Source organism: Caloenas nicobarica, chromosome 13, assembly GCF_036013445.1.
Source record: "Caloenas nicobarica isolate bCalNic1 chromosome 13, bCalNic1.hap1, whole genome shotgun sequence".
NCBI lineage: Eukaryota > Metazoa > Chordata > Aves > Columbiformes > Columbidae > Caloenas > Caloenas nicobarica.
The window spans coordinates 9,710,033-9,734,741 of record NC_088257.1 but is presented as its reverse complement, the minus strand read 5'-3'; the positions used below and the strand labels follow the sequence as shown (position 1 = coordinate 9,734,741).

At 45.7% G+C, this 24,709-nt stretch overlaps 1 protein-coding gene across 1 annotated transcript; it reads left to right on the top strand.

The window, feature by feature from the left end:
• The first annotated feature begins 1,453 nt into the window (after positions 1–1,453).
• Positions 1,454–24,143, top strand: TGFBI (transforming growth factor beta induced). The gene is made up of 17 exons (XM_065643926.1): positions 1,454–1,591; positions 5,752–5,850; positions 12,719–12,783; positions 13,663–13,820; positions 14,947–15,111; positions 15,591–15,737; positions 16,431–16,572; positions 17,172–17,384; positions 17,537–17,674; positions 17,903–18,048; positions 18,212–18,348; positions 18,843–18,973; positions 21,087–21,211; positions 22,104–22,206; positions 22,435–22,514; positions 22,892–22,916; positions 23,085–24,143. The coding sequence occupies exons 1-17, from the start codon at positions 1,470–1,472 to the stop codon at positions 23,138–23,140; spliced, it is 2,052 nt and encodes a 683-aa protein (XP_065499998.1). The 5' UTR covers positions 1,454–1,469; the 3' UTR covers positions 23,141–24,143.
• The last annotated feature ends 566 nt before the right edge of the window (positions 24,144–24,709 follow it).

The following is a 24,709-nucleotide window of genomic DNA, read 5'->3' as shown; positions in this document are numbered from 1 at the left end:
ACTCAGATGGAGACAGCAGTGAGGCACTCTCTGGGGAGAAGAAACTCAACTGAGGAATGGTTTCATGGATTTTATCCAAGAAGCGTTAATACTGTTTACTCTGATCAGATTTATTTACTGTGGGGAAAAAAAAAATCTTTGCAAATACAAAGTGTTTGTTATTGCTAAAGACTTCTTCTGTTTGGTTCAGTGGCTCCTCGCTGGATACGTCACAATTCCCGTCCTTTGCCAAGCAGCTGCCCTTCCTGGCCACTGCTCAGTCTGCAAAGCCACACGAGGGTTTTGCAGAAGTCTGTCCCTGAGGTTGAGTTGCCACAAGGCAATCCTTCTGCTTCCCAGAAGGATTTAGGCACCTCAGTTGTTTGTCCACTTTGTCGCCTCTTTAGGAATTCTGCATGGCCTCTTTCCTGGGAATCCTGTGGTGATTAGCACAGTGACGGCCTCATGCGAGGGTTTGACTTCTCTGCTGCCGTTATCTTTACAAACACTGAACACCACGCTGCCCTTGGCTGGAGTGGAGGTTTCCCACGCAAGCTGTTAGGATGGCTGCGATGCCAGAGCTGGCTTCAGGGCCAGGTTGGCTCGTGGGGACTTGTCCCACCAGCCATGGTGGGCCTGTGGCTTTGTGTCTGCCACCCTTCAGAGCAATGGGGTGGCATGTGGCTCGCTGCAAAACACACCCCTGGGCTTCACCCCAGAGCTGCACACAACACCACCAGCCTAGCGAAGGGGGCACACTGATGGCAGCCTTATTGCTCTGTGTTGGTTTAAGAAAACCCAGAAACCTCTCACCACGTGTGACTCCTGACACAGGAGCCCCCCGGGGAGCAGGGGTGACACCGGCAGGCACTGAGAGGGTGCCAAGCGAGGCAGCACGGGGTGACATTCAAACAGGCGATGGGGCAGGGCTGGGCTGGCTAGGTGGCAGTCAGCAAAACTTGCTGGGGCACGATGATTGCAGAGGGGCTGAGATCGATGGGACCCCCGGAGTGAGTCCAGCCACCCCGCTCCGAGTCCCGCCTGGGGAGCGGATGGAGGGAAAAAAGTGCAGAAGAAAACGCGATTGTGGACGAAACGCTGAACTGGAAGGGAGGATGGAGGACGTTTCTGGCCGCTTTCTGCTTCCGCAGCGGCAGGGCTGTGGGGAACGGATGGACCAAGTTACGGATGGATGGATGGATGGATGGATAGACGGGTGGACCAAGGGACGGATGGATGGATAGACGGGGGGGTGGGCGGACGGACGGAGGGAGGGAGGGATGGATGGATGCCCTTCCGGGGGGGGCGGCCCCCTGTCCCCTCCTCTCCTCTCCCCTCCCCTCCGGCCGGGTCGGGCCGGGCCGGGCGGCGGATCCGCTCCCCCCGCGGGGCCGCGCCACCGCTCCCCGCCCCCGCGCCGCCGCCGCCGCATTTAACGGGGCGCGCGGCCGCCGCCGGCCCGTCCCGGCCCGTCCCGCCGCCTCCCGGTCATGGCGCGGCCGCCGCTGCCGCTGCTGCTGGCGCTGGCGCTGGCGCTGGGCTTCGCCGCCGCCGCCAAGTCCCCGTACCAGCAGGTCCTGCAGCACAGCCGGCTCCGCGGCCGGCAGCACGGGTAAGCGCGGCGGGAGGGCGGATCTCCGTGTGCCCCCCTCCCCGGGGAAAAAAAAAAAAACTTTTTTTCCCTTATATTTGCACAAATCCCGGTGGGAAGCGGCGGCCCCGCAGCGGGTGGCGGCTCGGTTGCCCTCTCGCCCATCGCCGGGTACCGTCCGGCTCTTTGGGCGAGTGCGGAGGCGCTGACGAGCCCGGGGCCGGGTACCAGCAGCTCGGCCCAACACTCGGGGACAACTCCGGCGGGTTGCTTTCTCTCTGGGGTAACGACTGTTTCTTTCTTCTGGGGTTGAGAACTTTCATCCTCGGATAACAACTTTTTCTTTCTTCTTTGGATGACTTTATTCCTTTCTTTTAGGATGCTTAATATTGCAGATGTCATTTTAGACTACTCAGTGATTCTTTATCACTCTAATCCCATTAAGGAAAAAGGGAAAAAAAATAAACCCCAGATTTTGAATGGTTAAACATTTTGTGAAAGGAATTCTCCTTTTCATGAATTTATAGAAAAAGAAAGAAAATTCATTCAATGGCAGAGGAGTATCTCTGTAGAGTAAGCACCAATCTACTCTTTGGCTGGAGCCCCTAGTAAGTCTTGAAAGTTTTCTTGAGAAACAGTTTTTAAAATGTAGTGGGAATTAGGATGGGTGAAAGGATGACAAATGTTTCAGCTGGCTTTTGTCATTAATGGAACTGTAGCTTCCACTTAAATGGATTGCTGAAAGCAGGGTGATGAAATGCCTTTTAAGAACTCCAAGACTTAAATATTGCCATTTTATACATTAGCTGGCAGGGATCCAGGTCAGTATTTATGAAACAGGGTATGCTCTTTCTGTGCCTGATCAGGTACAGAACCCAAAAGACAAATTCTGAGCTGATGTCTATTTGTAAAATCTCAATAATTAAAGAACTACAGTGATATGCATACAAATACAGTGAGCCTGGTTCTTCATCTCTACATGATCTGAAACTAATATCCAGTTCTGCTGATAGCCTTGAGGCAGAAGTTTGCTCAGACTCGGTAAGTTACAGTGCAGTCCTGGTATAACTCAGTGCACTCTGCAGAGAGAAGCCGGTTACTCCTTGTATAATCAATAGAAGCACAGGGCAATGTGGCTGTGGTCCATGCTGGTGCCTGAGATGTTAGGGAGACACGAGGAATTAGCACACCAGGGTTTCCAGGCAAAGTGAAGTTATGCTTAGATAAATACAGCCACAGCACTTTGCTCACTGGTCCCTTTCTGATGGAGAGAGCAATTTATACCAAGCCAATTTTTAAATGTCAGCTGAATTTTGAACATTGATTAATGACATGCCAAATGGATACAGCAACACAAAACCAGCCCCATGGATGTAAGGTGTGTTGTTTTGCTTGCAGGAGGGAGCTCGGGAGGGATGTGCAACCAGGGCTGCCACCCTTTCTGCTGTGAGCATCCCCACACACCATCAATGCTCCTATTGAGCCGAGAGCGAGTTGGGTGGCAGAGCTTGGCCCTGCAGCAAAACTTGTACATCCTAATTAACTTTTTTTTGAAGTGAATCAGCTCAAGTTTTGGTGGGGAGCTGAGAAGTATAGAAGGAACACTAACATTTGAAGATGACAACGTAGGAGCTCTCTCCCCAAAATCCACTTGGCTTTGTGGGCACTACATGGTGCTGGGGAGCTTCATGGGTGCAGTCACAGCAGGTAGCTGGAACCATATGGTAGGTCCTGCTCTTCTCTGCCTCTTCCCGAAGGGCAGACCCTGCACCAGCAGCTCCCAGCTGCTGCCTGCCAAGTGGAAGGCTTCAGCTGAAGGGGAACAATAGGCAGTTTTATCCTTGAGTCAGCGCGGCTGGCTGGGAACAGCATGGCAGAGGTGATGAACTCCAACGAGGAGAGGGGAGAGTGTTGACAAATTCATTTTAAGCCAGACTGGGCAAAGGACCAGAACACGCACTGCGGGGAGCCGCTACTACAGCCTGTCTGTGGGAATCATAGATAACACGGCCCTGGGGGGGGGGCACCTTTCCACACTGAAGAATAACTAGGAAGAAGTTTTCTCTGATAAATCAGGGAGGGAGCAGCAGCCCTGCGGAGCTGCAGTCCCAGGCAGGGAGGAGGGAGCAAGGCAGTGCTGGGTTCGATGCTGTCCTGAAGGCACAAGGGTTTTCTTGGCAGGCTGCTCCCAGGGATCCGGAGAAAATGATCAAACAAGTCCTTCAGTAGCCAGGCTTGTCAAGACGAATATTAGAGGGATTGTCCAACGCCGTTAGCCAGACACTGAAATCGAGGCAAGGTTTGGAATTTCGATGTAATTGGAACCATATTTCGGCGTGGTGGGGCCGGGGTAGCCGAGGTGGGCTGAGTCAGACAGCGCAGACGTCTCTCTAAGCGATGATTTGGCGTGGAAATTACTGAGCCTGGGCCAGTTTGCACCAGCTGGAATTCTGGCTTTGTGATTTCTGACTTTTTTGCAGTAGATTATTTCTTTGTCCCTCGCCTTAAATATAGGAAGGGAATTAAATGCTTTCGTGCAGAATCAAACTACCATTACTGGATATGGCAGTAACGAGGGAAACGGTGACCCTAATTCCCCCAGGTCCCATGGGCCCTCACCTTCCCCTCAGGGCAGGACAAAGATGCCAGGACCGCGCAGGGTCAGATCCTGCCTCTGCAGGACCCTGCGTCAGCCATGTCAACAAACACTCACTGAAGACAAGCCAAGCTCCCGCCAAGACTGGTGCTGGAGTTAGCCAACATATAGAAGACCCTCACATTAATTCATGCTAATGACAGGCAGACTGACCCGTTTTGGAGAGCTGAATTTGAGATGCCGGTGAAAAGCAAGCGTGGCCTCAGGAAGACTTGATGGTTGGCCTGCAAACTCCTCTTTTATTAATTTTGGTAGGCAAGCAAGCAGTGTCTCAGTCAACCCAGTGTGAAACAGGCTGCTGTCTGTTTTCCTAAACAGATCAACGAGACCTTTACAACAGCATCACCAGACTCCACCAGGAGTTTCATTTGTGCAAATGAGAACTCTGCCTTGGACAGTACAGAGCACTTCTGATGGGCTATAGTCATGATTTATGTATTTTGATTATTTGTGTTCCCTCCATCTGCTTGGCAGCTAATACTGTACATACTTTTGGTGATGCTGCTGCAACTGGGACATGGTGTTGGTGTTGGGAATCCAGTCTCAGTTGAGCTGAGCATCCTCAGCTTGCTTGGGCATTTGTTACAGCTCTGGCTCAAGCCCAGAGGCAAGTCGGTGGCTTCGCAACCCAGATCCATAAATCAGATCTCATGCATTGACTGTGCATTGCCCACATCACTGGCCAGGGCTGCTGGCCACAAACCGCAGAGCTGGTGAGCCAGGCTGAGCAGGGAAATGCTGTGCTGGCCAAACCAGCAGCGAGGAAACTCCCAGCTCCTGTGTGACCACGTCTTTGCTCACAGTGATACCACTTCTTAGAAAGCTGAAGGGCTGCAGTCAGCTCTCAGTGGGGTTAGTCACACGTGTAACACCAGCCGTCTGCTTTTCTGGTTGAGAAGGAGCTTTCGGTACTTTTGGGGGTGATAAAGCCACCCTCAATCTGTGCTGTTGAAACTGAAGTGGGCAGTGCCACTGCTCATTTTCTCCATCAGCTGCTCAGCATCCACATCCAGGATCAGCTGAGTCTGCCATACAGCAAAAGTACCTGTTCTGGTTTTGATGCAAGTCAGTCTATAGGCTGATAAATATCTGTCCGTTTTTATGTCTCAAATGATAAAATAATGTGGATTTTTTGGAAGGATTTGAAGTATTGCGTAACTTTATCAGGTTTTAGCTGCGATCCCAAATTGGAAGTAGCTGTTCACCATGGAAATACTGACCAAAGTATTAGTTTTAACTTAATTTCTTTATATTTTGGTGAGAGGTTCAACGTGGAAAAAAGTCAATGAAGAAAAAGATACCCTGACAGACTGAAGAGAGATCTCTTTCACTGCTTCTTCCACTTCATGATAGTCATTATACACTCAAATCGAGCAAGTTGACTTACAGCTCTCAAAGTTTCCTCCCTTGCAACACCAGCAGGGCTTTTCAGATGCTGTCAGGTCAGGTCTGGCTCCACATTGGGGTTCAGCACCAACAGGAGGGAGACTTACAGGACCCTCTTCTGCTTTCTCATTACCTGTAGCCCTAACGTGTGCGCGGTGCAGAAGCTGATTGGCACTAACAGAAAATACTTCACCAACTGCAAGCAGTGGTACCAGAGGAAGATCTGCGGGAAGTCCACGTAAGTACCCGAGCACCGGCCAGGGCCCCCCCAAAGAGCCCCTTGTGGAGGTGGGTGCTGGGTGGGAGAAGCAGATGGTGTGACAGATGTGGGATGTCAGAGCCCATGGTGTGGGCTTAAGGTCTATATGTGTTAAGAATTGTTTTAGCCTTTTACTCCCTAAGAAATATTTGCTTTTTTCTCAATTGGCAAACATGAACCTAAAACACTTAGATGTTAAGGATGGAAAGTACTGTATAAATACAAACCCTGATGGTTTATTCTAATTGCATTTCTATATATACTTATAGAGCTCTCAATGCTGTAATGAAGTGTGTACCAGATGTTTTCTAGTACTTAGCCGTGTCTCTCTACATGCTTAGCTAAAGAAAAGAAAGAAAAAAAAAAAGGCAATCCAGAGCTGACGGATATTGGAGAGGACATAAAATTCATCTACATGTGTTTGCTTTGGAAGGAAAAACAGAAATAAGGGGAAAGAGGTGTCAGTCTTAGCCAACGCTCTCTGATGACTCCACCAGGAAAGTTAATTAGACTTGCAGGCCAGTTCCCCATTTAAGATTGCAAACAATAATATTCAAGTAGCTGTTGCATAAAGTATCTGTGTGAGCAGCCTCGGGACATTCTTTTGAAAGATGTAGTCAGCAGATAATTAAGGATATGCGTGCTTGACTATCTGCCACGCTGTAGATCAGGAGTGGGGAATCTTTTTCCTTGGTGTACGCCAAACTGGGCTTTCAGACACATTTGCTGGCCCAGACTTTAGCACATACTACCACGTTACCCAATATCAGTGCAAAGGTGCTGGCCATGGGGAACAGAGCTGTGGGCCAGGTCCGGTCCGGGATCCGCAAGGTCAAGAAGAACAAACAGCACAAAGTCCTCTCATGTGTTTCTGATGTGGTCCGATGTGAATTGTGATTAGATCCATAGGAACATGCTGTTCTTTACTGCAGAATAAATAACTTCTGTTTCTGTAGTCAAAACCAGACTGAGATCTTGAAGTCTGGTAATCTGTATTGCTTTTTTTTTTGGTTGCCTGCATTGGTTTAGCTGTGGTGGCTGGTCATGGGGATTAGTTTCATGTGTCTAGTGTTGGTATTGTGAGAAGGGATGCAAAACAGGAATTGTCACTGTGAATGGTTTTTGGCCTTTCATTGTACTACCCATGAATTTGTCTGAAAGAGGAAAATTCTGTACTTCAGGAGGATATATTGCAGGATATACAATATAAAGAGCATGTATAATGGTTTCTCTTATGTCCAATTGTCTTTACAGAGCAAAAAAAAAAAAGAAAAAAAGGAGAGGCAATATTGTAAAACCAAACAAACAATGCCCCCCTCCCCCTTAATTCAACAAAACCACCAAATCTGGGAAGACTTAATTTGGGTGATTAGAGTTCAGGCTCTCATCTTGGCCAAATGGTGGCTTTTTTGACGTAAAACGGACAAGATTATGGCATGGCAATATGGTATTGTCATTGCCTCTTCTGATAACAGAGTAGCTTAGTAGGTCTCCAGAGAAAACATGACTCAGCTGTGGATGTGGGATTGCTTTCTTTTATAGTCACTGAAAGACAAAGCCATCCAGCCACAGATTTCTTCAGCTCTGAAGCAAATGGGAAACTAACCTCACATAACCCACGTGTGCAGCTGTATTTGGCAGAAACAAGCTCACCCACTTATCTCCAGAAAGAGGTGGAACAACTGGCATCTGGCAGTATTTTATGATTTCATTTGAGGAGAAGGGGTTGGTTTCTTCTAACCTCATTTTCTCTGCTTTTACCCAAGGGTCTAATCCAATGATGCATTGCTGAAAGAAAAGCTTACACAGTGTTAACCTGCCTGTTAACCTGTGAGATAATGTTCCCGTTATACGTGGAATTTGCTCACTGTTCTTCACTTTGCATCATCTCAACAATGGGTGTTATTGTCATCTTCTCTTTTCCTAGTCATTTTTGAGCCTGGGCCCTACTTTGCCCTTTAGCAGAGCTTGTGCAGAACAACAGACACATGCCTTCACTCGCATTTTCCGGAGGACCCTGGGACAGCTCTGATTACAAATGTTTGCTGGTGATGGCTCCCACTGGACGTGGTATTCCTGGCGTATGGAAGCAATCAGGAGTCATTTGGGCTGTAAAGGACTCAATGTGTTAAGCTGCAGCTGTCAGATTCTTAAAGCTGTGTTGGGGCCTAATGCTGTGCTGGGCTCAGTGCATCAGCACCCAAGAGAATGTGTGGACACAGTTAACAATGGGTGCTCAGCATGAACCCTGAAAACTGGCCTGTTGTATGGGACTGAGCTGATCCGTGAGAGGTTTCGCAAATACCAACAGCCTTTAAATCCCAGAAGGAGTCAGGATTTGGCATGTTCATCAGCATAAGCAGGTGGATCCAACTTTTGCTTGGGATCCGTAGTCAGAAGTCCTCTCCTGAAGCTGTGTGCTTGGTCCTCCCATTGGAGGGGGATCTACTCCATCAGCCCAGGGGGCCATTGTGGAGCTGGATGAGCATGGTCATTTCTCTCCTCCTCCTAAAAGGTTTTCCCTGTGAGAAGAGCAGTCCTGGGATTGTAGACACTTGACCCATCTCACCTACTTCACATTTGACCTGGCTGTTACCCCCTATAGAGGATCGGTTGTCCTCCTGAAAGGGTCAGCGGTGCAACAAGTTGGGTGCAAATACCTGGCTCTAGGAAGATAGTTTAACTGCTTTGATTTCTCTCCTCTTCCTCTCCTCTTCCTCTCCTCTTCCTCTCCTCTTCCTCTCCTCTTCCTCTCCTCTTCCTCTCCTCTTCCTCTCCTCTCCTCGTCTTTTCCTGCTCTGAGCACTGTTTCAAACAGGTAGTAGAGAGGGAGGTCAGTCAGACACCAGGTAGTGCAGAGAGGCAAAGCTGAGCTGCTGCAGGGCTGACTCAGAGTGGAGAAACTCAACCCTGAGTGAGGAAGGCAGAAAAGCTGCTGCAAGCCTGGAGCACAACTTCACTCCTTCTTGGATGGTCACATCTTGCATCAGGAGACACAGAGTGACTGGAGCAGCAAGGAAACCAGCTAAAACAAAAGTGGATGTGCCTGGTCTTTAATCTTTTCTCTGGGTGCATCACTTTTTGGTCACTGCTGTAGGCATGATGGAAATTTCAACTCATTCATCAGCAGAGGACTCCTACCTCCTTATCTGCTTTTTTTCTTTGTTTTTCTTGTCTTTGCTTAAGTATTGGCTCACACAGTTAGGAAGAAATTAGATAGAGGATTTATGTACATTTTTTATCATTGCGTTATTTGCTGACGAAGTGAGATAAGACAGCTGGCAAAAAGTCTGACACTGCTTTGATTTTAATGAGCACTGAAACAAGGTTGTTTTGGTAATTAGGTAATTTTCCACTGTTGGTTATTCCAAAGCCAAAGAAATAGTTTATTTAGAGTATATTCTCATAGTTGGGCCTGTGTTTTTTGTATTTTTTCTGCCTCCGGTATGCACTGAACTCATTCTTCCAGAATTGGGGTTGTGATTGAATACATCCCCATACACTTTTTTTGTCGTGAGAATGAAAAGACAACTTACATAAACGTGGTTTTTGATTATTTTTTGAGGAATAACTACTGGCAGTAAGTTGCCCCTTACTACATTCTTTTTTTTCTTTTAAATTAACTTTCCTTTTCTTGTCTGATGTATTTCCCTCAGTTCAGGAGAAAAAAATGACTCTCTGGCACTTACTTTATAAAAACAAAACATATGGGTTTTATTACAGGAAATTATTACAAATCGATCTTTATTCACTAATATATGCCTAAGCTTATTTTTATTACCTTGAAAAATGCACTTAAAATTTAATTTCAGATCCTGAGAATGCAACAGCGGTGAAACAATGCCTAATAAAAGCCAGGGAGCTTGCTTCTGCAGTCAGACACAGATAGACATTTAAGAAATAGTGTTTCAAAACCAGAGGCTGAAAAGCTATAGATTTGGCTCAGAATTCCTCGCTGAGGAGGTCAGGAAATTGTGGTCAGAGGCACTGCGGAGTGGATGACAAACGCTCTTTGTAGGAGGGCATTGCTAATTTAACCCACATCGCTGGCACCCGCCGTCTCCCGGTGTAGTGGTCTGGAGCTGCGGAGCAGACACCAGAAACAGGACTGGACTTGGCAATTCCAAAAGCTTTTGTGCAGAACCTGCCACATGGTGCGGTGGTTGCAAGTGTTCGGTGTTTTCTCCCATGAGCTGTTTGCCCCTGGCCATGTAAAAGAAATACTCCTTACAGCAGACTGCGGCTCTGACCCAACTGGAGGAGGACATGTCAAAGGAGCAGCCTTCCTCCCATATGGATGTGTAGGGTACTGTAGCATCGAGATGCAGAGTCCTGCAAGCGAGGCAGGGCAGCCTTCAGCCATGGCTGTACTGCTCCTCCCCAAGGGCTGGAGGTGGCTGCAGGACCAGCTTCCCAGAAAGGGTTGTTGGGCATTGGAACAGGCTGCCCAGGGTTGTGGTGGAGTCACCATCTCTGGAGAGGTTGAACAGATGCGGAGATGAGGTTCATAGGGACATGGTTTAGAGGTGGACTTGGCAGTGTCATGTTGATGATTGGGCTCGATGATCTTAAAGGACTTTTCCAACCAAAACAATTCTATGATGGCCTGTGCCCAGCCTGGAGCGACCCCTTCAACAGTGCCCATGTGCCTTTGGGTGGGCTGGGTGGTCTTGTGCTTCCACCAAGTCCACCAGCCACAGAAGGGCAAACGACTGAAGCTGTTTTTTACAGTCCCCATCTCTGGCTGTAGTAAGTGCGAACACTTGGCTGAGCACCTCTGTGTTCACCTGGCCCTTTGGAGTTTTCTGGTACTCAACTCAAAATGCTGGTATGCAAGATGCGTACCAGATGATGCTGGTAGGCCACCTTCGGTGGGCGAGTGAGACCAGGGGCTTGAAGGAGCCCCCACACAGGTGGAGCTGGCCTCATTACTGGCCTTGGTGCTTCTTGCCATTCGCTTCCCTTGTGGGGTGGTGGTGGAGATACTCACAATCTTGCTGAAAAGCAGATGGTGTGGTCCTTCCATCCCTTCCCAGTGCCCTCCCCTCCTGGCTGCCGGGGCAGCCCTGAGCCCTGCGCTGCAGGCTGCGTGCATCAGCATCCTGCCCCTTCCTCACAGCTCGTTAATCTACGATCGTTCTATAAATAAGCCTTTTAAAGCCCACGCCAGCACTCAGGAATATTTATGCTGAACTTTGGAATGATTTCTCTTTAATCAGGTCTTCGTCTTTGATTACAGGTCTGAATCAAGGGAACTGTCTAGACTGGATTTAGTTTCTATGGGGAAAAAAAGAAAAACTGGAGGTAGGGGAGGGAAGTGGTGGGGGGAGAAAGTGTGTGTTTCTAATGAACATGAGACAGGGGGGCTGGGGAAAGTGGAGCAGCAGGGTGTTAAGATCTCCGGTAGTTAAAGGAAGGGATTGCTTTAGGCAAACTCTTTCCCACATGGAATATATAATGTCTAGACAATCAGTCTGGGTTTGCTTTGTAATTCTCTTAGGAAACCATGACACAGAATTTATTTGCTTCTGTCACAGAAAAGCAGGTATTTGTTTCACTTACTGGCTCTTAATTACCTTAAAGAATTCCCTCTTAAACCCCAGGCATTTCCACTGTTTGTTAACAATGTTAAAATTATGACAAATATCTGAAGCTTGAGGATTTTCCTTTCTCTCTGAATGAGTGTGCTGAGGCTCGGTGATACAGCATCCTAATTGTCTTGAATCCAACCAGGAGCTCAGAGGAAACTCTCGTCTTTGGGAAGAACACCTATTCCCTCGCTGTCTTAGCCCGTCAATCAGACAGCTTTGCTCCTGCCACACCAAGTGTAAGAGCAATAGGTGAAAGAACCCCCTGTGAAAAATAAACAAGCACCTTCTGGATTGATATTTTTTTTTTCTTTTTTTTTTTTTTCCTGTAAATATCAGAACATGTTCACTCAAAGGACCGGCCTTGAGAATCAGATGACTTTTATTTCCCACTGAGCTGCAGATGATGGACACAACATTCAGGCATTCATTCTTGCTTATTTAGGGTCTGCAAATCTGCAGGATGGCCCCGAGTCCCCAGGACAGCGTCTCTGGCCCCTTTGGTTTTACTGAGGGATAGTGCTTGATTGGAGCAGCAGTTTGCTGCCAGCCAGAAGAAAATGCTGTGCTGAGGGTGCTCGAATGGACGTACCCAGGGTTAGCAAATGTGGTTGTGCTGCAGTACTGCCCAGGGTGCCCATGGGTGTACATGCCACCACCGGTGAAGTTTGTCCTTGCAGGATTTATCCCAAGCCCTTATGTGAGTGCATCCAAGACCAAGGATGCTCCTTCCCCTCCAGGTCTGCCTTGTGGATTTTGCCATAAATAAGCAAATAATTTCTGCTGGTGGACACGAATGCGGTGAAATGAAGGGGAAACGCTTGGCTGGTTCGGTAAAGCAGCTGCAGAGGAGTTGCAGCATGTCGCCTGTACAGTGATCAGACATGACAGCAGCAGTCGGCTGGGGAGGTCCCTAAATGCCATGGGGAATGCGCCCAAATGAACCAGTACTTACAGTGTCTTGCGTAGGTTATCTGTTGGGACCATGACATCAGTTTCCATCCACTGTTCACACAAAGTCTCCTGGAAAGTGTGGTTTTGAAAAGAAATTGTGTCTGCTTTTGTTTGGTGGAGGATCTGGCAACATGAAGCCTTGAAGGAGATAAAAATTGTGGTTTGTCTTTTGTTCAAGTCTGTATTTCTAATGAAGAATCTGCTTAGAAACATCACCAAATATGGATGGACACAGATCTATAGCCAATAGAGGAAAAGCAGTGGGACGCCATCAGTTAATCTGCCATATCCATCTCTTATTCCAGAGTAATCAGTTATGAGTGCTGTCCTGGATATGAAAAGGTTCCTGGAGAAAAAGGCTGCCCAGCTGGTAAAAATACTTTTGACATTTTTCAGACTTCTTAAAATTATACAGCTGCCTAGTAAAGGGAAATGTTAGAAAATTACTCAAAGTGGATTTGATTTTTTTGCAATTTGTGCACAATATCACCATGAACAAGTCAAAAATGGACTCAGCAGAGCACCAGCTGAGTGCCAGATCAGCTCCAAAGCGTGCAAAATGTTCCAGACAACTTAAAACCTTGGATATAATTAAACTTAATCAAGCATGGGAGGGCCATGGGGAACTACATATTCCAACAAGTAATATAGCTGTGTTGGAAGTGCAATACAAAGGAATGATAGAGTAGCGCACAGTTCTGCCAATCTCTGCTCATTTTTATTTTGGCAAGCACAAGGTTAGTGAAATTGCATTTAGGAGAAAATACAGTTCAGTCACTGGTGGGGATTGAGAGGGAATTAACTGGGTTTATTGAAGAAAGACACAGTCTGCTTTTGCTTTCTGAATGCTTCCTTACACAAAAGTTTGATGCCGCCCAGTTAACCACGTGGGCTGGTGTGGTTGGGAGAGCAGCAGTGAGTTGCCGGCCCCGAGCACCAAAAGCCTGAGTACAAACAAGGGTTGGGTGAAAGCAATTAATATCTTTGCTTGCCTCATTTCACACCCATATAAATCCGGAGTAACTGCATTTAAACCTGCAGAGATGCAGTAGATCCTGGATTATACTCCTGTAATTGAGGCTGGAGCTGTCAGGCTATGATTATTTATTATCTAATTAATGAACAGATAGGAGTTTCCTGGCGTGCTTCATTTCCCCAAGCGTTTTCACCAGTAGCTCTCCTTTAATTCAGCTCAGTGCAGGGAAGGATGAATGATGTTGTGCTGGGAACAAACCTTCTCTTTTTTCAGCGCTGCCACTTTCAAACATCTATGAAACCCTGGGAGTCGTTGGGTCTGCCACCACACAGCTCTACTCCGACCGGTCTAACCTACGACCAGAAATCGAAGGACCTGGAAGTTTTACAATTTTTGCCCCAAGTAATGAGGCCTGGGCATCCTTGTCTGCTGTAAGATTTAATTCCTCTTCTTTCTTCTCTTCCTCTGGCTTTTTCTAGTGGAGATCCACCTCTACAGGGGTCCGGATCCAGCCCCATTTGGCAGAACAGACACAGCCCTCACACGGGAAGGTCTATGAATGTCTACGATGAGAATCACTGTGCTGGTCCATCAACTCCAGAGCTTTGTTTCCGAAACACTAGAGAGATGTGGATGCTCTCCAGCGGGTAGATGTAGAAATCACCTCAATCAGTTTTCCCTACCTCCTACCATTACAGATCGCATCAAGACCTGCAGCAAGTGACTTTTTTTTTTTCCATCCCTTTTGTTTTTTCTTGTTGACCCTTACTTTACCGGTCTAGTTGTTCTTAATAATTTGCACAAGTAGCCAGTCCGAACTGGAGCCTCTGTAAACCTGCAGCCTTTGTGCATTGGTGTGCTCCACTGCCCAATTACATATAAGTTTCCCTTACATTGGTTTTGATTTTTCTCACTCAGTGTCTTGCCAAATTTCCACTCCTGAAGTTGTCACCACTGTCCTGCTGGTGTTGCCATCCTACTGGAGCATCTCTGTGAACAAGGGAGAGTCCTGATTGTACAACCCCTATCCAGTTACATCCCATTTAAATCACTTGTCCATATATATATATATATATGTATATACATATGCATATATATAAGAAAAAAAAATATAAGAACAACTACTGGGGCAGGGAGGGCACATCTTTTTGGCTTTCCCCACTACCAAGCCTCTATCCCAAACCTGCACCAGCAGAGCCTCTTGCAGGGATGATGCTATTGGGGAAGGTCTCCTGGTGTATTTGTCCTTGGCCCTGAGTGATGCCTTTTGTTGCCTTACTGCTCATTTTGATGCAGTGATCCCACATTGGAGGTTGCTGCTATCATCCCTTCATCTGCCAAGGGTGGGGTGTTCTAGAGCCGCTAGCTGCTGTTGTAAGGCAAAAGATAAAGATTTACAAAAGTTAGAGCTCTTAATTTGTGCAGATGGCTTAAGGCTGAATAGATCACTTAATATACACACACACACACCCTGGATGCAGCCAGACCTCCTGGCTCTCTGTAACAACTGGCTTAATTGCACTCAGCACTGAAAAATGATTTTTTTCTGATTTTCAGGAAACTCTGGATTCCTTAGTCAGTAATGTCAACATTGAGCTGCTCAATGCCCTGCGCTACCACATGGTGAACAAACGGGTCCTCACAGATGATCTGAAACATGGGACCACACTTAACTCAATGTACCAGGGCCTGCCTATCCAGATTCACCACTATCCCAATGGGGTAAGACATTTGTATTCAACCTACCCACAGTGGGTTTGCTTTTCTGCTGCATTGCACCTTCTACACTGTCTTTGGGCCCTCAGGACCTTGTGATGCTTAGGTTGACAACTATGGATTTAGGATACGTATCTAGAAGGAGCTTGAAAAGGATATTTATAAGCAGATAGTTTCATTGATGCTGTTGGAGGGAAGTTGCCCACATCACTATATAATGGTATGCTTGTTGGTTCTTGCATATTTTCTTAGTCTTGATGATTCAGGGTAGACAAAAACACTGATTATTTTCAAACCTCTTTAAACATGGAATGTTTCAAACATGCTTGAAAGAGGGTTCTCATTCTTTGTGTAGGTTTTTTTGGGAAACCACATTTCTGCTCTGCTAATTCAATATTATAGCACTTGCTGCATTTGAAAGAGAAAACCAGCAGAGGCTGCTTTACCTTCTTCACATAATGCCCCATGGCTCTTTCTCTCTGCAGATTGTGACTGTGAACTGTGCCAGGCTGCTGAAAGCTGACCACCACGCCACCAACGGAGTGGTTCATGTTATCGACAAAGTCATCGCCACCACTACAAACAGCATTCAGCAGATCATTGAGACTGACGAGAACCTGGAAACGCTTCGGGTGAGTCCAGCCCATGTGTGCTCTGGGGATCCTTAAAGATGTTCAGTTATCCCACTCCCAGTGAGTTGTCATCAAGAGCTCGCTAGTGCCTGGGTGCTGTGACCTTAAAGCTGCTGATAAAATCCTTGTACCAATATAGCTTATTTTGCTTTAGGAAGAGAAGTCTTTGATATCAGCACAAGTGAGTTTTTATGAGAATAATTGTCACTCTGCTATTGTTGTCAGTAAAGAGATGTGGACTGAGTCTGTCTCCTCACTCTTCAGTGGGAGTCTTGGCCTGACTAACTGTTCAGGTTTAATGAGCACAAATTTATTTGCCTTGATATTTGCCAAGTTAAGGAATAACTTAAAAAGCACAGGGGTTTTGCAGTTATCTGGTTGTGGGTTCTGATCTGAATTATTCACTGGAACTACTGTGACCCTTTCCAGGCAGATCAGGGTATTTGAACTAGCTCTCAGCCTTGCCAAAAAAGGGCTCTTGTACTCAAGTTTCTGGAGCACAAGAGAACCACGGGGCCAGGTCAAATTTATAAAGGGACCAAAGTGCTGAAAGAAGCTATTCAGGTTTTTTTTGTAAGTCCTCTGAAATTATAAAAGCCTTAATAAATCTGGCCCTTAGTGTGTGCCTGGACAAAGTTGCTGACCTTTGTATTCTGGCTGACTGTTTTACCCTCTCTCCTCATTTCTCTGCAGGCTGCTGTGGCTGCCTCTGACCTCAACAGCTTGCTGGAAAGCGAAGGCCAGTACACACTCTTGGCTCCAACCAACGAAGCCTTTGAGAAGATCCCACGAGAAACACTGAACAGGATCCTGGGGGACCCAGAAGCCCTGAGGGGTAAGCGCTTGTTTACTGAGCCCATGGAGAGACTGAAGAGTATTTTGCAGTTCTTCTGAATTCCTTCTCAAAGGCACCTGAACGGCTCCTTGATACACTCTAACAACAGCTGCAGTAAACACATTTGACAGATTCCAGCTGGTTAAACTGGACAGACCAGACTTCTTTGGATGTAGATGTGGTAGACGTGTTGGCATGGCAGAGGCAGTGGTATCCAGATGTGGAGGAGGGAGCTGAAGCAGTCCCTTTTCTGAGTTTTCCTTTAGCACTCCTGTATGCAATGGTGATTTCTATCAATCCAGCAAGATGCAAGAAAACCAGTATCTAATCAGTGTAACTCCCCCTGACACATGAGTCAAATAACCACACAAAACCTTTTGAAGTTGACAAAGGTGTATAAAAATTACTCTTTTTAGGCACTTAGTTTCCCAGGCTGGTGAATTAAAACCAGCACAATTTAAAATGACTGCGCATCTTTTGGAATGGAGCCCCATACTGTGCTCTACAGGAGGCCCTTGCCCTTGAACAGGATCCCTAAAAGCTGCAGTGATTTTATAGTTGATTGTTCCAGCTCACTAAGACACTTGCTTCTCCTACAGACCTGCTGAACCATCACATCCTGAAGTCGGCCATGTGTGCTGAGGCCATCATCGCTGGCCTGACAATGGAGACTCTGGAAGGAACCACCTTGGACGTGGGCTGCAGTGGAGAAGAGCTGACCCTCAACGGGAGGCCCATCATTGCCAACAAGGACATCCTGGCTACCAATGGCGTTGTACATTTTGTTAATGAGCTGCTGATCCCAGACTCAGGTACTGATGCCTCTCTGCATCTTTCTGTTGCCTTTCTTTCGTCTATTTTTCTTTTTGCCAAGGAAATACTGGATTTAGAGGGTGTAGATATTTTGTAGCAATGGGTGGATTGCCTTTAACGCAAGGTCACTATGCATTGCTTTTCTTTTCAGCTAAGACCCTGTTTGAGTTGGCACAAGAATCTGAAGTTTCCAAGTCTACAGACCTTTTCAGACAAGCTGGCCTCAGTTCTCATCTAACTGGCAGCGAGAAAGTGACCCTCCTTGCCCCAGTGAATGATGTGTTCAAAGGTAAACTGGGGAGTAAATCCCTTTTTTGCATCAGTCTGGGCCACACATTCCAGCCAAGTTTCAGTGCGTAAGCATGTAAATCCTCTCTCAAATGCCTCAGCTGTAGGCAGTGGCATCTAGCTTTAAAATTAAAAGCTAGTGTGGGTAATACTCTGTATTTGGGCTTTTTTAGTGTCTCAGTGGTTGTTTTAAGTGAATCTCTGGTTCTTTCCATACTTTTTGCTGCAGATGGACTCCCCACTGTTGACAGCAACATGAAAAACTTGCTTCTGAACCACATTGTGAGAGATCAGCTCTCCTCTAAGTATCTTTACCATGGACAGAAACTACAGACTCTGGGTGACAAAGAACTGAGAGTTTTTGTGTACCGCAACGTAAGTCCCTGCAGTGTGCAGCGCTGTATATGGCTGAATGATGTTTGTTGTCTGCAGTGTTATGGCTATCATGTAAAAATTATAATTGAGCATTGTGGAAAGTATAAAAATCTTTTGAAGCATAGGCTAATAAAGCCTTTCTTTTCTTCAATTTTGTTTGCAGAACCTTTGCATTGAAAATGCCTGCATTGCTGCCCATGACAAGAGAGGAAGGTTTGGGACGCTGTTTAGCATGGACAAAATGTTGACTCCACCGTCTGGCTCAGTGATGGATGTTCTCAAGGCAGACCATCGCTTCAGGTGACCTTTCTGCTCTTCCTAAGTGCTATTTAGGAGCAGAAGAGCTGCTAAAGCAGTTTCTATTTGTTATGCATCGTAGTCATGACTATATATATATTTTTTTTAACATCAAAAGAGCATCCAAAACCATAGTCTCATCCCTAAATTATAGGGAGTGCACTTCAAATAACCCTTCCATGAATCATGAGCCAAGAGTGTGTGGTCCCCCTTAACACAGTAAGAACCTGGCTCTGAAGCCATCTCTGCCCATCAGAGCCACTGTGGCCAGGCCTCCCCGTCTCCAAGGATTCAGCATCTCCAGGTTGCTTTGCCATTTCTCAGATGTTCTGACTGGACCTCACAGGCTCATTTCATACCTAATCGACTTTTTGGTTAATTGATTTACAGGAACCCAGCAGAATCTTTGTAATTGTAACTCTTTTGAACACAACATGCAATTGCTCAAAGACCAATAAAAGTAGTTTACAGTGAAGCATTTTCTCTTTGTTTTGCAGTACGTTGGTGGCTGCAATCCAATCTGCAGGTCTGACAGAGAACCTGAACAGGCCAGGCACCTTCACGGTGTTTGCTCCAACAAACGAAGCTTTCCGAGCCATGCCCCAAGGGGAACTGAACAAACTCATGGGTGAGCTTTTTTACAGTATTTAGAGGAAGAGCCACTGGGTGCTATTGGCATGATATGGGAGAAATGGCTAAATTTTTCTGCCATATCTCATTTTTTGACCCTGTCTGTTGGAAGCATGGGCTTCCTACACAACTGATTTGGATAAGCCCTATCCAGCAGAAGGCCAAGGACACACAGTGGCACTGAACTCATACACAAGACGTGGGCATGCGTTTATACTTATGCTCAGCAGAAATGGCCTCAAGTTGTTCCAGGGGAGGTTTAGATTGGACATTAGGAAAAACATCTTCCCAGAAGGGGTTATCCAGCATTGGAACAGGCTGCCCAGGGCAGTGGTGGAGTCACCATCCCTGGAGGGGTTTAAAAGATGTGGAGAAGAGGTTCTTAGGGACATAGTTTAGAGGTGGACTTGGCAGTGCTGGGTTAATGGTTGGACTCTGATCTTAAAGGTCTTTTCCAACCAAAATGATTCTTAAGTGTGTGCTGCAAATGTACTATGACTTTAATTTGGCTGTGCTGGCTGGTGTAAGCAAGATAATTCTAAGGTGTTTCTAGTGGAATCAAAGAGGTCTCTGCCTTGCAAGTCAGGGATGGAAGAAGTGAGAATGTGGCTGTCAACCACATAAGACCAGAGTGTCTAAAGTAAGTTTTGCAAATAGAAAACATGGTCCACATTCAGCTCCAAGTTACACTGCATTAAATTTAAGTAGTAAAAGGATGGAGCTGTTGCTCCATCTGTGTACGTGGACAAAGCAGGAAGTCTGATCCTGAGAAGACAATAAATATTCCAGTCTAGCACAGATGAAGACCAATATCCTGAAAAGCACAGGCATGCAGGCGGGGTGTGGAAAAAAACATGGGAATGTTTAATAACGCTCTTCTCAATAAGCAGCACAATCTTTTATTTTGTTCGTGTTAAAAATCAGCTGTGGTTGGAAACTATGTCAGGTATTTGAGTGTAACGTCTTCTCATCATCAAAGCCCAACCAAACATTGACATCATAATTTGGGAAGCATCTACCCATGGTAGCTGGTTATCCTTTTAAGTGCAGGGATGAGGAACTGGTGATATCAGACTGCATATCCAGCCTAGTGCTTCATGTATAAATATTTCAGAACTGGTTTGTAGCTATTGTAAACGGCTGCAGGAATGAAGTATTCCAGATGCAGACACTTCAGATGTTCTTGTTTTTTCACGCAAATATTTAGCTTACGCTTCTGATGAAGAAGTGAATCATGCTGGTGAGGACGTGCAGTGTGAACTGTAGCCACCCTAGGAAAACTGTAATGGAAAAAAAGCTCACAGTGTATTCAGAAATGGGTAGTGAAACAAAAAGTCCCCCTTGCTGAAGGAGCTGCTCTGGTTTTATAGACAGAGACCATCTCTTGCAACAGCTGTTACCCATTGCCTGTCTGGGGGTTTTGTCAGTGAAAGCCCATGTGTGACCATCACTGCCTCTTCTGGAAGTATAGATGGCAAAGGGGAAGCATCTTTTCTTCCTAAGATCTTGTTCAGCGCATGACTATATGAGTAGAGACTCAGTGGGATGGGTATCAGGCCACCAATCTGCAAGGTATTAGTGACATTTCTCCTGCACTTTTCCCCTTCCTACCCAGAAATCCTACAGTTCCAGCTGTGAAGATTGTTGCAAAGTGACACTGGCTTTGGCAAAAGTATTGACATTTGCAAATACCAGAGTGTTGTATTTGCTTCCTTATTTCACATAGGGCTTTTTTCTCCCCTAGACTTCCTTGGGAAGTGAAAGCAGAAGCAGAAACACGTTCATAATGTGCACAGTGAGAGAATGAAGGGACTGGAAAACCAAGAAATGGGGATTTTTGTGTATAGGGCAGATTTGGTACATACCACGGTGGGACATTGGGAGAGTGTCCTTCTGGAGTCACTGGGATCCTGATCTGTCCAGACAGGAATGGCTTCAATGTCCTAACCAGCTCCAACCAAGGTCCTTCTACCTGGTCTTTTCAGCTTTCCATTGTTTCCTTGCACTTTGAGGAAATTATGGTATTTTCCATGTAGTGTCATTCCAGCACATGGAATACAGGAAGCAAGTGCTGGTGCTGTTTTGCAGATTGAAAAGTTGTCTTCCCCCAGGTAATGCCAAGGAGCTTGCCAACATCCTCAAGTTCCACGTGGCTGATGAGATCCTGGTGAGCGGTGCAGTGAATGCCCTGGTGAGGCTGAAGTCCATGCAGGGAGATAAACTGGAAGTCAGCATGGTGAGCCACCTCGAATGGGGTTTTGTGGTCAGCAGGGCTGTGGTCTGTGTTTAGGTGTCCGTGTTGAGGACCAAAGTGTGTCTGTGCTCATTTGGGTGGTGTGGGAACCTCTTCCAAGTTTGTGCATAGACCCACGGAAGTGTTTTCTGGGCTGGAGCAGAGGGACTGTTGCCATGTGTTCAACTCAACAGGCTGGAAGTCTTGAAATGTGGGAGTTTTTCAGCTTTCTCTCCAGAAGACCAATTGTAAATTATTTCCAGGAGCTATTATGACTTTAACCCTGAGTCATGGGGGAAAAAGCATAAATAAATTAAACGAATAGCTTGTTCAGCTAACACATCTCTTTTGGTGTAACAAAAATGATCTCTGCATGGGCTCCCTTAACACAGCAGGATTTATTTAGATGTATAATTTAATTTCAGAAATTCTGCGCTGCATTAAGAGAATGTAGAATCTTTTATTGAGGGTATAAAAAAAATTCAGAAAGTAAATCACTCAAGTCCCACTCTGTGCATAAGGAAGAAAATGCAGGACAAAAATGGAAAGGCCGGTGTTTCCAAGGGCATTGGGTTGGCCAACTTGTGTGCTAGATTCTTCCCATGTCCAGTCCCAATCTGCCCTCTCCTGATGCCATCTCCTCAGCCATCGGGGAGCTGGTGGATGTGTTCTGCTGCCGTGGGACAGCGTTCCCAGCCAGAACACTGAGAAAGTCCATGCTCCGGCTATAATTTGGTTTTATATTCTCCTTAATTGGCAAGAAGAGTGAAAACGCCCACAGCCATCCAGTAAATGAATGAATGCAAAGTGAGAGCTTTTTTAATAAAATTGGAAGCCACTGATGACAAAAGTTTCTCATTTTCTACTCTTTTTTTTTTTTACTTCTTTGAAACAGAAAAACAACATAGTACATATCAACAAGGAGCCTGTTGCTGAAAGTGATATCATGGCCACGAATGGTGTGATTTATGCCGTGAACTCTGTCTTGCAGCCTCAGGGTAGGTCCATGGTTAGCAATATCTAGAACCATACCATTAGGGCAGAGCTGCTTTGGGAGGGAGAGGTGACGCATGACAATTGCTTCAGTTTGTTGAGGGGGATGAGTCTATTAGGGGATTTTCAATGCACACTGGCATGGAAAATACTCCAAATACTCTGAAATACTGGCAGGAAGCAGCCTGTGTGCTTTGAGGAGTATTTCAATGTTATTTATGTCCCACCCTTAGCTTCAAGGCCACAAGAAAGAGGTGACGAGCCTGCAGATCCCGCATTAGAAATCTTCAAACAGGCATCTGCATTATCCAAGGTAAAAGACAAATCTCCCACTGTAGAACTACTGAACTTACATTTTGGTAATAATGATTGGAAGATAATGTCACGTTCAGATTTTGGCTTCCAAAGAGAGTGAGCATGTGTGTGTGTTTCATGGAATGACCAACCCTCTCTTCTTACATGATTTAATTATATAAGAAGTAAAACATTTTGCAATGTGAAGCCTACAGTTTGCAGCACACTGTGAATGGAACCTTGACATGGTAATATATATGTCATCCTCCAATAACGAAGAGTCATTTATCCATAGTTTTTGGAGACTAGGGATAAATATATTTACATGCAAACTGTTCTTAGAGCTGTTGGAGATTTGCTGTATTTATGCAAACCTTGTATTTTCTTTCCATGCAGGTTTCTCAGAGGAATCCTCGACTAGGTAAAACAACTTCTCTACCTTGTTTCTAATTTCCATCGTACATCCCTCTCCCTTAAAGAGAAGTTTATTCTGTTTTCTTGCTCCAAGCAAGATGTAGCATAACCAGGAGGGGAGGGGACAGGGAGTTGCTATGTGGCTGTCCCACCCAGCTCAGTTTTCTCCTTGCAGCACCCGCCTACTCCCGGTTACTCGCGAGGATGAAGGAGAACTTAGGTGGATTCTGAGCAGCATCATGAGCAACCACAGTCAGCACCTCTATCCCACCCGCTCTGGCTGACACCTAAAGAGAAGGACAGAATCATTTTTAAAAACCAAATATCACCCTTAAATTTATTTTTGTTTCCAGTAAAATGGATAGGAAAAATGAAAAGCCATATATATACATATATATTTGAAGACCATTTTTATTTGGTTTTGACATTAAAGTTCCCAGACTGAGGGTAGGTTTTCTTTTGTTTTTTAAAGTAGTCACTAATTTGCAATTTTTAACATACCCAGATTTATGAGGGCAGGTGCTTAATTCTGCCCTGGTTCAGGAGCTCAGAGGGATGCTCAGAGCTCACCTTGGTGCTATCTCCCTGGGGGAGACCAAAAGCAGCTGAATTTAAAGCCCCTTTTCCAGGCTCCCAGTGGTACCTACTGGTACTGCAAACTCCAGGCTCCCAAAGAGGGAAGCCAGGTGTGATCTCACTGAAACCCCCTCCAAACCAGTTCCAGGATTGAGAAATTTTGTCCAGATTGACTTGGCAGGAATTGTTTATGTTCAGTTTTCTGTGCAAATACATCACCCGGAGCTAACTGTATGGCTGGACAAACAGCAATTTCTTTGGAGGAAGTAAATTTGTTGAATTAATTAACCATTACCCAAGCAATTTTTTTTTCTGGATTCTTTTTTTTTTTTAAAACAAGCATATGTTTCCTTCTTCCCCTGTGTTTTAAGTCTTCCATGAAATTTTGAATTGAAGTTTTTTAACAAAAGCCTCTCTATTGACACTGAGCAAACTGCATAATTATAAGCTATGGTTTGAACTGGGGGGTTTTTGTTTGTTTTCGTTTTGTTCTGGTTTTTATTGGGTTTTGTTTATGCCTATGGGTTTTAACTGTGCTGCATTTTGTTCCCAAGACTGAAATGAGACTTCTCCCTGGCTGAAGCCTTCCAGTAAATGATTCATTTTTAATAATGGTTGTTTTTTTAATAAAAATTTAAAGTAAAATAAAAAATATAAATATGACAAGTGATTATAATGCTTGTTTGTTTTTCTGTTTGGCTTGAGTCACCTGATGGCACAGTCTGACCACCTGAGCACTGGGAAGGAGTGCGGTCAGATTTGGCCGGATCAGTATTGACAGGTCTAATAGTTACTAGAGTGGAATCGCAAAGCTTTTCTCCTCCTCTCTGATCCTGGCCTGTCATCATTTTTCAGCGGTACTTTTCTGTCACTGTCACCATTTCAAGGACAGGGCAGCCATGCGCATCCCCCCGGCGGATGCTCAGCCATCCCTGCCGCCAACTGGGGCTCAGTGCTCCATGCTGTGATGCCAACAGCACTTATTCACCCCATCAGGGCTTTATATTTGCTCCCCAGCCAGTTGTTACCTTTGTGAAACCCAGGATTATGAGGCAAAAAAAGAGAAAATGAGTGTCAAGTGCAGAATACAAAAATCCCAGATTGTTTTGCTTGCTCTGGCTGAGAAACACACTGGTAATTTTTCTTCTATTAAAAGCCCAAATTGGAATCCCATATGCTGTCGGCCATCTGCATAATTCAAATGTTAAAATGTGGATAATAATC

Coding starts and splice junctions, on each gene's coding strand:
- TGFBI (XM_065643926.1), top strand. CDS start 1,470: ATGGCGCGGCCGCCGCTGCCGCTGCTGCTGGCGCTGGCGCTGGCGCTG. Junction 5,851..12,718: donor AAGATCTGCGGGAAGTCCAC/GTAAGTACCCGA, acceptor CTCTTATTCCAG/AGTAATCAGTTATGAGTGCT. Junction 17,385..17,536: donor GCTGCTGATCCCAGACTCAG/GTACTGATGCCT, acceptor TTTTCTTTTCAG/CTAAGACCCTGTTTGAGTTG.